Source organism: Solanum verrucosum, unplaced genomic scaffold (genome assembly GCF_900185275.1).
Source record: "Solanum verrucosum unplaced genomic scaffold, falcon-dt-bn FXZP01000046.1, whole genome shotgun sequence".
NCBI classification, from domain to species: Eukaryota; Viridiplantae; Streptophyta; class Magnoliopsida; order Solanales; family Solanaceae; genus Solanum; species Solanum verrucosum.
This window is the reverse complement of record NW_026020759.1, coordinates 115,713-132,681: the sequence shown is the minus strand read 5'-3', so window position 1 is coordinate 132,681 and position 16,969 is coordinate 115,713. Positions and strand designations below refer to the sequence as shown.

Below are 16,969 nucleotides of genomic sequence, written 5' to 3'. Positions count from 1 at the left end.
ACTTGCATCGGAAGTTGTGTCGTTGATTACGCAAACATCAATAGCCCATACAAATTTACCCCTTAAGTAACTGCAATACATTACCAAATCCGTTCAGCCTCTAGCCCAAATTGATATGCACCTTTTCATAGACCAGGTCGATAGCAAAAGTAACACACTTCATGACTCTAAACAAGGGAACACAAGTAATGCTGAAGCAGTCGTATTTTAACACTTAAACCATTCAAATTCTCTTCCTTGCTAAATAACTAACCATAGACGATAAGATGTTCATGCATTTCCTCATTCTTCACCCTTACCATTCAAATATCGTCAAAATGCATTGTTGAACTATAACCTTACTTAATCTCTTCGAATTGCAGAATATTCCAAGTCTGACCACACATCCTTTTCATAAGTCTATCACTTCCGTGTTAGTACTAGATTCATCACCAAAATCATATGATGACATCCCAATTGCACGCACGAAGAACTAAGAACGAGTCACTAGTATAGTGAGAGAATGGAATGAAACAATAGGAATCAGATTGGACCAAGGACACAGCGTAGAGAGTCAAGAAGTGAAGGTTTTTCTTAAAAGTCACCATAGCCTCTCGAAGATAAGTAAATGACGTTTTTGCACTGATCCTCGAGGCTCTACTAGACTTGGCTTGTACACACGTTAGACCATTTTCCCTCGGCATAATCATCAATCACTGAATCCATTTCCATTGGCATAACACAATAGATCTCATCAAAGTGTTTTAGAACCAATGCAAATAGGCATGTTCACACAACAATGAGAAGATGACAATTTTCATATTAATACACAATCCATATCAACACAATCATGATACATCATAAATAATGAATCAATATAATCTTTCAAATCACCCGCAACACATCACACATCATTATACCATCAAGTTGCCTTTTTATTTTCTCCTTCTTTATCATTAGAATCACTCAATATGAATATGTGACCACAAATATCAAACCGTTTATCACTTCCCATTACTCCCTAACACATGCAATAAGGAATACAAGATTCTATATACTTAACAAAGGGTCAAAAAGTCCACTTGCCTCAAACATACAATCAATCACCCCTGTACTTGAGTTTTCCCTTCATGTCCAGCCACAAAATCCATACCAACTAATCAAATATAGAATACCCATTAGAAAATATGAACAACAACACTTATAATGTGATTTTGAAAATCAGGTCCGAAACAATCCAAAAAGTCAATCACGAGGGCTAGGGTCATTGAAAACGGAGTTAAAATCGACCTGGAAATCCTCAATTTATCAAACTTAAATTTTATCAGGAAAAATCCTAATTCTCAAGCTTATACATGGTTAATATGATGAAAATAATTGATGAATCAACAGGTTTATGCCAAAATCAGTTTACCCATACCATAAGGATCCTAAATATACATTGTTCATCAAAACCTGAGTCCAGTTTGATAAAAACCCAATTTCCCCCAAGAAATACACGGATAAGGAAAGAAAACCACTTGAAGAAATTATGAGAGAAAGTTGAAATGAGTGCATACTAACCCCATATTAAATCGAGAAGAAAGTCGCAAGAATCACTTCATTCCGAGCTCTAGAACTCCCAATATGCTCAAATTACCAAATGAACACAATCTGAAATTTAAATACCGCTACAAGAGTATTTATACCAGTGCACCAGCAATTTAAATTTTCACTAAAAGAGCCGTAACTTCCTCATACGATAGCTAAATGACCCGATTCTTTTTCCTAAATGTCTTAAATAATGATACAGACCTTCTTGTTCAATGGAAACTCAATTCCGTGCTCGTTTGCTCAGTCAAATATCATTTTTGCTCGATGAACAATTAGTTTATATATCGCGATAAAAGTCCAATCTCAACTTAGCGAAAAATGCACCAAAGTTTGTAGATCATTCCTATAATTCATGCTCAAAATTTCAGAAGTTTCAGAATAATTTTTTGATCTTTAAAACTAATAACGAATCTTTTAGTAGACACAAATTGTTGAAACAACGGCAAAGCACCCAAAAAGCTTCATACTCACCCAAAACTCATCTAGAACCTCCCGAACACAAACCAAATGTGCTTCTATCTTGGAAATGATATTTCGGACTCAATGAATTCATCAAAACACTCAAACTAGATCATAACCCGATGTTGACCAAATTTTACTTTAACCTAAGAATCTCCAAATTTCCAAATAATGACATGAAACTCATCCAAAAGTTTTGGGAACTGAACCAAGCCTTCAACTAGACCAAATATCACAATTCAGATCTAATGGAATCATCAAAACTCAAAAATGACCTTTTAAACTTCAACGTTGACTAAAATAAAACTTCAGCCTTAACTTTCTCCGCATTTTGTCTAATGGCTCAAAGTCAAACCAAAAGCCTTGGGACCCAAACCAACAATATATCACCAATATTAGTCACATCCGATTGAAGTAAAGCCTGATGTTTTTGTTCCTTCTTTTCATCAACATATTTTTTCATTTCTTCCTTGACAGCATTCAGGCATTGTTCACACCGTGTGACGTCCTTGCAAGTATCAATCAGGTGTTGTTTGCGACGAAAGATTCCACCATTAGTAACTTTTTTATAAAAGTTACACTCAAGTGCTACCCTATTGGTCTCACTTGTTCTTTTCCCATATTTCCAACCTGGGTCAGCAGTTTTTAATCGCTGTTATGATCAAAGAAACATAATCAGCAAAATAAATAAAGTAATTGAAGTAACAACTATTAGTAGTAAAAATGAAGAACATAATTAGGAAGAAGATACAAAAAAAATAATGACAAATGTATCAGATCAGTTGGGATATGACATTTGAGAGGAACTCCACAAATTGGTATACTTCTGGAAGAGGAAAAGTTGTGCTCTGTCAGAGCCACAAATTGGTATTCATCACGACCACTATCATCTCTCCCAGTTCATATCATTATCTTCTTCAATATCCCTCTAATTCACCCGTACAATTTTTGATAATTCTCACATAATTCAATCAATCTTCGCATGGAACACAATGATGAGAGCATATTCCCAAGTACAGTCTCTGAAGCTCTTTGAACAGTTTCAAAAAATTGGATTAAAACCAGATAAATTCACATTCGCTGTTGTGCTTAAGGTTTCTGGGCATTGTTTGATGATTGGAACGGGTGGATCGTTGCATTCCATGGCTGTGAAGTCGGGTTTTGGTTCAGATTTACATGTGAACAATACCATTTTGAGAATGTATGTTGGATTGGTGTGATCAGGTTTGCAAGACAGGTGCTTGATGAAATGCTTGAGAGGGATATAGTTTCTTAGAGTTCAATGATGGCTGCTTACGTTCATTGGTATGTATATTTGTTTCAGTTATTTGTCAAAAACACATATTAACTTTTATACGAATTTCACACCCCAATTATCACAATCTATGTATTAAGGATCATATAGCCGATTTTAACTACTTGTGATTCAAGCATGATAGTAGTAATTGTTGTCTTATTATTTACAGTTTATTTTTCTTTCTCCTTCTAAAAGATATTTCATGTATCTACTGATTACTCTGGAATCAGTACATTATTTATGATTTGTGAACCCGGCAAGTGTGCGAAGGCTGAGAGATTCTATAGCATTATGTGGAAGTTGTTTAAGATGATTATTATAATGGGAATGAATAGAATTACCAAACTGTAAGTAGATTTTGAGCATGACAAGTTTACTACTTTGTAGAAACGAGTTCAAGTATGGTTTTGTGAGGAATTTGTAAGTTAAACGTGTTTTGATAGGTCTGACACATAATAGGTCACAATTTTTATGAACAATGCTAGCTTGTAACCTTGTTCGTTATGCTTCAGAAATTTGGTCCCATGGTATTTGTGGTTCTCTTGAGCAGATATCTGTGATCTAATACTCTTAGTGAACTTTTTAAAATTCATCCCAAATGTCGATTGTGAATACTTGTTTTGTACCATAAGAAGAAACCAGTATTAATATTACTTGGATATATTTTAGCTTGAATAAGGAGTTCCAAACTTGTTCACTAGTCTAACGTTTTATCTTTTTCCTTCTTGCTGGAATACTGCAGTAGATTATTAAACGATGCCTAGGGTTCATATCTGAAAGGATCAATGAGCCTTTAAAATTGTGAAAGCTGCATACACTCCTAAATGATCAGGGACTAATAATGATGGAAATTTTTGGGGTTGGAATTTTTTCTTTTAAATTGGAAAGGAGCATGTACTCCTGAAAAATAAGGAAGTAAAAATGGAGAAAAATTTCATGGTTTAGATTTAGGTATTTATCTCGGAAAGGTCCCGATGACACTCTTTAAAATGGGGAATTAACAAAGAAGGAAACCTTTCGTGGTTGGGATGTGAGCAACACTCCCAGCCTTTTGTATTTAGGTATGCTGGTCTCACTGCTGTATTTGTTTACTTTTGCATACATCAGAGCATGTTAGATTTTTTATTTTCAATTCTGGAATCTCTATGTACATTCATGTCCAATAAAAACACTAAGCTTTGAAACCCAATTTTTGCAAACCAATCTTTGGACTTTTTACCTACAAAACTTTTGGAAAGGAAGCTAGTTCATGGCTCCAATGGTCGTGAGTATTCTAAAACTAACAAGCTAAGGTGGATTATGGACAATAACTTAGTCTAATAGTCTAACATTGCTGCTGTTTAGTTGTCCGGATATCATATGGATGGATTCCCATGTCAAATTCTATCTGCAATTTAGACAAAAGAAAGAGAAATCCTATAATTATGTTTCTTTTGAGATAAACTTTGAATTAAACATTGAAAAGACGACGACTTTATAATGATACTATGGTTAGTTTGTCTTTCCCAAGGGAGAGTATAAGGGGTTTTGCATTTATAAATAGGGAATAGGGAGACAATAGAGATAATATAAGCAGGCTTGACTCTTTCTCCTGATGAAGTCTCTGAACATTTGGATATTGCTCCTCATAGTTGAAGTAATGACAATAATTCTACTTGTTCTTCCTGCAGGGGTCTCCAACCGTTTTGTCAATACTTTCCCGTCTTATTCAATTTCATTTGATATCATAGAAGTGTGATTCAGGATGTCACCTAAGTGAATTCTATAAATTTCTTAGGCCAAGTTCCACTACATGTGATATGCTCATTTTTTTCATATAATGAATCAATTCTTATATAGACGTAGAAGAAGTTGAATAGTTTGTACCTGATCATATAGAGGGACCAGTTTAATGGGCTTTTATGTTCACTTTTCATCCCTTTTTGGTATTTGCTACCTTGACCTCTCTTTTTGTGTAGGAGGTCTACTAAAATAATTGTCTTTCATGCTTTCTTTTCCTGTTTAACTTTTACTGTGAGGTTTTTGCTTTTTGTGTGGCTTTTCAAAGTCATAATAGTCAATGTTTTCCTGGATATCTCAGTAACTTGCCTTCAGATGCTCTGCTCTTGTTCCAATGTGTGAAGCTAGCAAATGAAAAGGCAAATTCTGTCACTTTGGTTAGCTTGTTGGGGGCATGTACTCATATCCTGAATATCAGATTAGGTAAATATATTCACTCGCACATTGTTACCAGTGGTATTGAACTACATGTTGAGCTGGAAACAGCCCTCCTGGGCATGTATGCAAAATGTGGTCATATACAACAGGCTTTCTACATATTCAATTCAATGGATGATAAAAATCTGCAAACCTGGACCATCATGATTTCTGGTCCTGCTGATCATGGACATGTAGAAGACGCTGTGTCCTTGTTGCCAGAATGGAAGAATCTGGCTTTAGGCCGGATAGCTTATCATTTTCTGCAATTTTATATGCTTGTAGTCATATTGGCTTTGTTGATGCGGGCCGTGAATATTTTGAAAAAATGACAAGTATTTATAACATCAGGCCAACTATGGAACATTACAGATGCATGGTGGATATGTTTGGACGTGCTGGAAATTAGAAGAAGCTTATGATATTATCAGGAGCATGCCTACAGAGCCTAATTCTGTGATATTGAGGAGTTTCATTAGTGCTTGTAAGCATCATGGTCATAGTCCTTGCGCAGAAGAAAATATAAGGGAGATTCTCCTCAAAATAGGGCCTGATCTTGGATCAAACTATGTACTTGCATCTAGTTTGTCTTATCTTTTGGTTATTGCAGCGATGCGAACAGCCTAAGATCGGCTATGAAAGTAAACGGGATAAAGAAATATTCTGGCAGCAGTTGGGTGCAGTCGCTTGATAGTCCTTCTGAAGGAAGCAGTAGAAGGATCTAACAGTAATGTTTCTATTTATGCCAATAGAAGAGGCAATTCAGATCACAGGACTGAAGGCACTGTTACATTCCAAAGACGAGAGAACACTATCAATGATGGAGGAAAATAAATTGCTTCTTTTTGGGTAATACCACCAGGCTGAGGTGCAAGTTTAGGGGAGCTGTTGCTTTGACCATTGGAAGAGGGTCACACTGAAGTTCCTAACATTCTTGCATAATTTTTAATAACTTGAAAAATGAAGATTACAGTGTGAGGTGATTTTGATTTGTAGCTCATGGGATATGTCATTTGAGAGGAACTCCACAAATTGGTATACTTCTGGAAGAGGAAAAGTCGTGCTATGTCAGAGCCACAAATCTGTTATCCTTCTCAAATTATTTCTAACAATCAATTATGCCTAGATATTGGACTAGTTAGGATCAGCTTTATGAGTCTCCTATATCCATTCTACCTTATTTGGGGCCATTCTTTTCTATACTGGTAAATGATTTGTTTTCTCGATAAACTACTCTTTCTTTTCAAAATATATGGTTAAGGTTAATCTTGGAATTCTATTCAGACGTTGGGATGCCCTTAAAGTGGCACCTCAGCATGGCCTGAAACTTTGGTTAAAAACTATGAGGTATTCCCATGGGGAAACAATCTACCATGTTCCAATGAAAGGAATTACTAAGTTATTTGCTTTACATCATATTATTAGGTATCCAATCTATCATGTTCCAATGAAAGGAATTACTAAAAATGTTTCTGCAAGCTTTCTTACCTACCATACATTGTCATCAACTTTCCAAGGTATGTATTTTAAACTCGCTATATTTGATTTAAGTTATACACTGACAATGTAAGAATTTTTCGGTATTACTCTATCCTACTTGACTGAGTGATGTGCCTTTTGTTTTCAGATGTTGCAGAAGAGAAACCTGATGGAGAAAGGAAGGGTGAGGATGGAATTCGTCTTAGTCCATTCGGTTTAGCTGCATACAAGATGCAAAATGATGTATGGCTAAACACTCATACACAAAAGGACTATGAAAAACTATATGATCTTCAAAATGCTGTAGGTTCATGGCTGAAACAACTTTCTTATAGTCACCATGACTTCAATTTCTTCACCGCGCATTCTAACATGGAGCATGGAGGTTACTCATTATGAAATCATTCACAGCCTCCACCATCATTCTTGTTATGTTTTTTATATGGTTTACTCCAAGAAACTGAAACTGATGTACCCTCTTTCAGTTCATTTGATGGGGGGAAATCGTTAGATTGTCTAAGATATATTTTCCTTTGTGTTTTGGGAGGGTTTCAGTTTTGTACCAAATTCGTTGTAGAGCTTTGTAAACATCTAATGCAGCTCTATATTTCAACAAGTACTAAAATTTTGGGCCTAGGCCTTGCACATTTGCTTTTCTCAACAAGTTGTGACATGTTTCATTATGTTGACATTCAAACCACAACATATTAAGTCCAAGTTGTATAGATTTCAATCTTCTTTCTTCTTTTTTATAATCTAGAAATCTCTGAGTCTCATTGAAGAACGGGTTGGAAACTTGGATGAAAGACCAGTCCATACCTCTATTCTTCTCCTCTTAAATATTTGACTTTTATCTATAGTGTGGTATATGATGCCATGATATGTCTAAATCACACGGCACGCGATGTTCTCTTATCACTCTATCAAAGCCTTGTGGTTGTTTATAGTTCAATCTTATTTCTAAAGGAAAACTAAGAAGTATTCATTGCCAATAGTCTCCCTAGATACATATAACATCTTCACCCCTACCACGTACCCGACCACACTTTTCTCTATCTTAATCCTCCTTCTGCGACTAAAAGAAAAGATCTGGGGTGTGTTCTATATGGAGAAATATGTTTCATGTTTGATTGGTCAAAAAATTTTGAAAATACGTTTCTCTATGACAAGTTAGGAAAAAATAATGATGCCCCCTAGTAAAAATAGGAAAAACAAGTTTTACAAGTAGCATTCTACATTAATTTTGTCCTCCTAATCCTCTAACACACTTCATCTTCAATTCACCCAAATAGTCCCCATCCTCACCCCTATCCCTATGGGAGTTCGTGGTTCGATTTGAATCGGTTATTGGTTAAAACCAAAACTAAACCAATTTAGTCGGTTTTTAAATTTCTAAAACCAAACCAAATCAAATGAAAAATAAAAAAGCCATCGATTTGGTTATTTTCGGTTTGGTTCGATTTTTCTGATTTTTTCAATTTCAAAGTAATAAATTTTGTAAGGACATACGTATCTCGATAGACACAGACACCTAGTACATGAACAATGAAAGCTACTAGCAACTGTGAGTTTAATTGAGCAATTAAGCAATTCTAGAGTTATTATTACACGAACAAAATGATTCAATTAAGAGAAAGTATGACTATCTTATGTGAGGTAGAGTAGGTAAAGACTAAAGTAATAGGTTTTGATGGACTTGGACTTAGGGTTGTAATAGTTGGGCTAAAATTTAAGCATTGAGCTTGAAAAATGGTAAAGTTAAAGACTTAAGTTGATTAAAATTTAACAAAATATTTATCTTTTGTTTAGAATTATATATCTATATCTATATTACCTTAAAAGCATGAACTCCTAATTTGAATGTTAAATTACTATAATATCCCTAACTTAGGTTGTGACTTTTACGATGAGTTGTGACTTTTTCGATAAGTTGTGACTTTTTTCGAAGGGTTGTTGTGACTTTTTTCGAAGGGTTGTGATTTTTCGATGAGTTGTGACTTTTCCAAAGAGTTGTGACTTTTTCAATAAATTGTGACTTTTCCAAAGAGTTGTGACTTTTTCAATAAGTTGTGACTTTTCCAAAGGATTGTGACTTCTCGAAAAGTTAATGACTTTCCAAATAAGACACAAAAAACATTTGTTCATACTACCCTTTGTTGACTATAAATAGAGGGGCTTCCTCTCATTTTTCAACCACAATTTTTTCAATCTTCTACTTTTCTTCTTCTTGCATTTCAAAACTTTTTGTGTGATTTATGGTCGTTGAGGGAGTTCGAAGTTTAGCGGAATATGAGGTACCACTATTTTGAGAAGTAATTCTAAATTCATTTGTAGTCTAAATTCATTTGTTTTTGTTATCAATTTCTCTTGTGATGTAGATATATGCTTCTGAATTCTTTTCCAAAATTTAGATAATTGTCACGGTTTGTTTTTGATGCTCAAAACAAAAGAATGACTTTATTTATCAATGTTACTTATGTGATTTAGATTCTCATGAAGTTTGCTTCAAAATAGTCATTACTATATAAACATTGCCCTTTTATTTTACTTATTTACTATTTCTTAATATTTCAGCATTTTAGACGAAGAAAAATTCATATTAATTGTAATAACGTCAGTTGAATTTGTATTAGTTTAATTTTTATTGTTTATTTAATAGTTAATTTTATGAGATAGTTATTTTCATTAATGCAAATATATATTTATATTTGGGTAGGTATTTGTATTTAAATTAAAGTATTATATATGTCCCAAATGTATTATCAAGTTAGCAAAATCTTCTAACTTTAAAATATATTATTTTAAAATATTCCGAGTTTTTTTTTATAAAAAAAACTCGCAACAAATGTGAAAATATGTGAATATATAAAATGTAGATGTTCTCTTCACATGTTCATATGACATCTGTACAATATAAAGTGGAATACATATGCAAAGCACATCTTGTTAGATGACAAAAAAAATACAAAGCAAATATTGTCTATAAGGTAATATTAATGAGATAAGATTTAATTGCATGATTGAACCTCATCAAATTGAAATAAACATATACATTATTACATTTAACTAATAAAATTTTTCATTGACCATCTTCATAGGTTTGCGTAAATAAGAGATATATATGACGATCCACGTTGAACATTCACAAAAGAATCTGCAATATTATTTTTTGCTAAGCTTATTATTCAAATCTTCACTTAAATAAGCAATACTATTTACTATAACATATATTCCTATTTCTAGACTTGATTTGTTTTAGTTTCGGTGAATCACAACCCCCTGCCATTTGTAATTACAAGTTTCCCATATATGTGTTACTTCTGACCTTTACATCTTACTGCTACCCTCTTGTATGCATCACAATCACACCAACTCTGCTTCACAGTCCAGAAGAAAAATACCATACAAACTAGAATGTACAGGGCACTAATCGACTTTGTTACATCCCCTTGAGGCAACAATTATATGGACTATTATTGGTTCTTCTGCTTCCCTGCAGTTCCCTGGCAATTATAAAAACTGTCTTTATAATATATAAATATATATGTTACTGCTAGCTTTAGGTTACCCGCACGGTGCATCTTACGGATAACGTTTTTTATGCATCAAATTACTGCCAATTATTGCAGACTATTACCATACGCTACCATCATCAATGGTACTAATATGGATTTACCCTTGGAGTTAACATTGTTGCACTCATCTCCCCAGGTACCTGCACTCATCGAGATTCAGGCCACATGGCGACTGATACACAAAGACTATTGTGAACAAACTGCATCACTTGTTGAACATCTTAGTATGGGTTATCATACTGGTCGTCTGTCTTCTTATACTCAATGTTGACACTACACATTTCCTAGTCTTTATGAGCTCTCAGGTTCTTCTGTTCATATTCATGTTTGGAAACACTGCCAAGACAGCATTCAAGGCAATAATATTCTTATTTGTGATGCACCCATTTGATGTAGGGCATTGTGTTGAAATAGACAGAGTTCATGTAAGAATTCATCCACTCTAATATAGATCTTTAGATACCATTCGACTTTGTATATTAAAGGACCTTTTCTGATTCTTGGGTTTCAGCTGATTGTAGAAGAGATGAATACATTGACAACGGTACTCCTAAAATATGATATCTTGAAGATCATATATTCCAACAGTGTCTTATCTACACAACCCATAAGTAACTACTATCACAGTCCTGAGATGCAATCGAATTCTGCATGTATATCTCACCTCTTATGGAAAAAATAGCATTGATGAAAGAAAAAATAACAAGGTATATACAACTATTCATCTTCCATTGATAAATTTCAGTTGTTTCCTTTACGGATCTCTTGCGTTATAGTGGTTGACTTGCTCTTTCATGATGCTCACAATAAGAATACACTCATCTTAGTAGTCTCTCTACACACAAATCACCTATCCTGACTTTTTTTTTGGAATTATTACTGTTGGTAAAATAGACGGAACAAAACACCCCCTTTTGACTTGCTTCTCAACATAAGCAAGAAACCAGTTACTCCTTCGTTTCAATTTCTTTGTCTTACTTTTCTTTTGAGTTCGTCTAAAAAAACATATCTTTCCTTTTTGCAGCCTTTTAACATAAACTTTCCACATCACAATGCTTAAGACCATAAGATTCAAAAGTATTCTTAACTTCCTAAAACTCCATATACCAAGTCAAAACCAAACAAACAAATTGAAACGAAGTGAGTAATATTCTTTCCGTTATAATAATTTATGGTATGGCTTCTGTTTTGTTAGGTATATTCAGATTAGAACGAAAGTGATCATTGGTATCTAGATACCTCAGCTGTGATGAGGGATATTGAAGACTTAAATAGGATAAGATGGTCAGTATGGATTACACACACAATGAATTTGAAAGACATGAGAGAGAGTTGGGCAGGGAGAGCCCTCTTAGTTGAGGAAATGGTTAAGATATCCAGAGAGCTAGATATTGAGTATCGTATGCTCCCTCTCGATGTCAATGTGCATAATATGAAATAGACGGAACAAAACACCCCCTTTTGATTTGCTTCTCAGCATAAGAAAGAAACCAGTTACTCCTCCGTTTCAATTTCTTTGTCTTACTTTCCTTTTGAGTTTGTCTAAAAAAAACGTCTCTTTCCTTTTGCAACCTTTTAACATCAACTTTCCACATCACAATGCTTAAGACCATAAGATTCAAAAGTATTCTTAACTTCCTAAAACTCCATATACCAAGTCAAAACCAAACAGACAAATTGAAATGAAGTGAGTAATATTATTTCCGTTATAATAATTTATGGTATGGCTTCTGTTCTGTTAGGTATATTCAGATCAGAACAAAAGTGATCATTGGTATCCAGATACCTCAGTTATGATGAGGGATATTGAAGACTTAAATATGATAAGATGGTCAGTATGGATTACACACACAATGAATTTGAAAGACATGAGAGAGATGGGCCAGGAGAGAGTCCCTTCTAACTGGTCTCTTTGTGCATAATCAATGATTGAAGCGTCTACTCATTTGAAAATCCTCACCAGAGACCATAAATGAAAGGTGTGTTTGTTAATGAAGCATTGTAATCTTGAAAATTGTCTATGAGTTCAGATGGTAAAGCAGTTTTGATCAATCAATACATGGGGAGTTATGTACCTAATGAGCTGGTCTCACTTTTAGTTGAAAATTTAGTAAGCTATTTAGTTTGATACAACTCAATACAAGTGGAATCCACACCCTTTATGATCGCACCAAACAAAGACAACTACTAAAGAAACAAATACCAAATTTTGTGTTCATATTGTTGCGTGTTGTATAAATAATACCCCGATGAAATATGTAACAAATAGTGAGGGCAGCACTATTGTAACTTTTATCAGTGGTATCACCACTTCACCATTTGTATGGAATTTATGGTTATCAACAATTCAGTAAGTTACTTTTATAACAAAGGCAGCGCCAAAAAAACAATGAATAAGTAAATCACTCGAGCGTAAGGCAGTATTATTTAGGAGTCTATAATTGGAGACCCATAAATAACGGTTACAACTATAGGAAAAATCATCTACAAAAAAAAAACAATATATTGTGACTAATATAGTCTTATATATTTACATATTCATGTCAATCTCAAGACAAGGCAACCACGTGCAACGCACGTGCGGTGAATCTAGTTACTTTAAAAGTATGAACTCCTAACTTAAATGTTAAATTACTATAATATCCCTAACTTAAGTTGTGACTTTTTTGATGAGTTATGACTTTTTCAATAAGTTGTGACTTTTTTTCGAAGGGATGTGATTTTTCGATGAGTTGTGGCTTTTCCAAAGAGTTGTGACTTTTTCAATAAGTTGTGGCTTTTCCAAAGAGTTGTGAGTTTTTCAATAAGTTGTAACTTTTCCAAAAGGTTGTGACTTCTCGAAAAGGTCATGACTTTTCAGATAAGACACAAAAAATATTTGTTCATATTATCCTTTGTTGACTATAAATAGAGGGACTTCCTCTCATTTTTCAACCACAATTTTTTAAATCTTCTACTCTTCTTCTTCTTGCATTTTAAAATTTTTTGTGTGATTTATTGTCGTTGAGAGAGATCGAAGTTTAGCGGAATATGAGGTACCACTATTCCGATGAAGTAAGTCGTTCTATCCTAAGAGTGTATATTTCATAACCTCGTGTGCTTGAGAAAAATAATTTTGATGATATAATAATTATTTTCTTGCTTAATATATACATTAGTATGTAATGTTCCAATATATGAAGTTAACATGTAGTCTAAATTCATTTGTTTTTGTTAACAATTTCTCTTCTGATGTAGATGTATGGTTTTGAATATCTTTTCCGAAATTTAGAGAATTGTCATGATTTATTTTTTATGCTCAAGACAAAAGAATGACTTTATTTATCAATAATACATATGTGATTTAGACTCTTAGAGCCCGTTTGGATTGACTTAAAAAAAGTAACTTTTAAAAAGTAACTTTTTAAAATGCTGGAACTTATTTTTAAAATAAGTAGTTATGTGTTTGGATAAAAGTGCTGCAGTTGAAAAAAAAGTTGTTGATGTGTTTGACAAATAAGTGCTGGTAAACACTTTTTTTTTATCAAAATGTCTGAAATACCCTTTAAGCTGTTAACATGATAAAAAGTTGATTAATTTAAGATTTTTATACTTAAAAAAAATTAAAACAAAATTAATTTATGTTTTACATCCATAAGTAATAATATTTTTCTATCATTCACATATTTCTTTACCACCTTATAAGAGGAATATAAATTCATATTTCAGAAATAATAATAATAAAATAATAATAATAATAATAATAATAGTAATAGTAATAATAATAAAATAATAAAATAATAATAATAAAAAAATAAAATATAAAATAAAATAATAATAGTAATAGTAATAGTAATAGTAATAGTAATAATAATAATAATAATATTTATAATATATAATAATATTATAATAATAATAAATAATAATATTTTAATAATAATAATAATAATAATATATTATAATAATAATAAACATAATAATAATATAATTAATAATAATAATAATAATAATAATAATAATATAATAATAATAATAATAATAATATAATAATAATATATTATTATAATAATATAATAATAATAATAATAATATAAATAATTATAATAATAATAATAATAATAATAATAATAATATAATAATTAATTATATATATATAATAATAACATAATAATAATACACATAATAATAATAACATAATAATAATAAATAATAATAATTAATAATAATTTAATAATAATAATAAAAATAATAATAGTAATAGTAATAGTAATAATAATAACAATAATAATAATAATAATAATAATTCAATATGGGCAATTTGGAAATTGTATAAAAGAATTAAGGGCAAAAAGGTAATATACTTGGTCAACACAAAAGGGCTTTTAAGTTAAAAAAAAAGAAGCTCCCCTCCCCTAGCTTTTAGCTTTTGGCTTAAAATAAGTCACTTTGATAATTGTCAAACACTTTAATAAGTCAAAAACTGGCTTTTAAGCCAGTTTGACCAGCTTAAAAGCCCATCCAAACAGGCTCTTATAACGTTTAATTCAAAATAGTAATTATTATATAAACATTGCCCTTTTATTTTACTTATTTACTATTCCTCAATATTTCAGTATTTTAGACGAAAAAAAGTTCATATGACTTGTAATAACGTTAGTTGAAGTTTGTATTATTTTAATTTTTATTATTTATTTAATAGTTACTTTTATGAGATAAATATTTTCATTACTGCAAATATATATTTATATTTGGGTAGGTATTTGTATTTAAATTAAAGTATTATATATGTCACAAATGTATTATCAAGTTAACAAGATCTTCTAATTTCAAAATATATTATTTTAAAATGTTTTGAGTTTTTTTTTTTAAAAAAAAAACTCACAACCAATGTTAAAATATGTGAATATATAAAATTTAGTTGTTCTCTTCTCATGTTTCTATGACATCTAAACAATTTAACGTGAAATATACATGCAAAGCACAACTGGTTAGATGACAAGAAAAATACAAAGCAAATATGGTCTATAAGGTAATATTAGTGAGATAAGACTAATTACATGATTAACCTCATCAAATTGAAATAAATATATACATTATTGCATTTTACTAATAAAATTTTTTCATTGACCATTTCCATAGATTTGCGTGAATAAGAAATATATATAACGATCCACGTCGAACATTCACAAAAGAATCTGCAATATTATTTTTTGCTAAGCTTATTATTCAACTCTTCAGTTAAATAAGCAATACTATTTACTATAACATATATTTTTAGAATTGGTAATCACGTGCAACGCACGTGTCATCTAACTTCTTGGTTCGGTTTGGTTATTTTTGTGGTTGTGTTTTAGTAAAATCAAAACCAAACCAAATAGTATCGGTTTTCAAAATTTAAAATCAAACCGAACCAAATATCGGTTTTTTAATCGGTTTGGTTCGAATTGCTGTTCGGTTTGATTTTTTAACCATAACCATGAACAAGCCTACTTATCCCTACCCCACCTCTCATAGTATGTATTTAGATTGCATACACATGTTTTTAGGACAATATTTTTTTGTTTATGTACCGAACACGTAAAAATAAGTAACAAATTATGTTATTCTCGCAACAAACATTTCCTTTGTACAGAACACACTCCTAAAAGGCTTTAAGTAGAACAGATGTTCCAATCCTATAAAAAATAATTCACATTTTGAAATTGAAACTCAATGCCACAATCTGTTACTTTCAATATCAATAGTAACTAAAAAAACTCGGATATTTAGCTACCAAACAGGAAACTACAATTCCACATCACCTTCCATCTCTCATCTACCTTCCATATCTACCAATCCAAGAGAGTTTGGACATCAATTGATATTATCTCCGATGCGGGAAAAGATCTTTATAAAAGGCATCTCGGCGAAAGAGGACTGAGAATCATAAGGTGAGCGCCAAAACGCTAGCACAAACTGCTCTCACAGACATGCATGATAAGAGGGTGTGGGGACAACAGGCCACCACTTTTACTAGATATGGGTCCGGGCGACCCAAGAGCCCGCCACTAGAACCCAACCCTTTAGAGGATAAGGTCCAAGGGGCCACCGCAGGAAGTAAGCTTCACCTAATACAGAAAGTTACCCGGAATTCCTAGCAAAATCCCAACAAAGAAAAACCTTCAAGACTTGATCTAAACATTTAAGCCCTGACTCAAATTCAAAGAGAAAATTATAATTGAGAAGGTAGAAGTACCACATAAGCACGCTATTGTTGTTTATGAACATATTCAAAGAAGCAGAACTTTGTTGCTTCATCCAACACAAAGGAATCCGAACTTGCTTTATGAGAAACCAATCTATTCGTTTTTCTGTATTTCAAATTTCAATTAAGCAATGGTTCTTTCTTTTCCAGATTCTGTATGGAAAACTT

General features: G+C 32.3%; 1 protein-coding gene and 1 pseudogene across 1 annotated transcript; both read left to right on the top strand.

Moving 5' to 3' along the window:
• Nucleotides 1-3,008: 3,008 nt before the first annotated feature.
• On the top strand, nt 3,009-6,249 carry LOC125812776 (pentatricopeptide repeat-containing protein At4g21065-like; annotated as a pseudogene).
• Nucleotides 6,250-6,954: 705 nt separating this feature from the next.
• On the top strand, nt 6,955-7,720 carry LOC125812790 (uncharacterized). Its single transcript, XM_049492259.1, has 2 exons — nt 6,955-7,041; nt 7,152-7,720. Exons 1-2 carry the CDS (start codon nt 6,972-6,974, stop codon nt 7,400-7,402), a joined length of 321 nt encoding a protein of 106 aa, XP_049348216.1. The 5' UTR covers nt 6,955-6,971; the 3' UTR covers nt 7,403-7,720.
• Nucleotides 7,721-16,969: the final 9,249 nt, after the last annotated feature.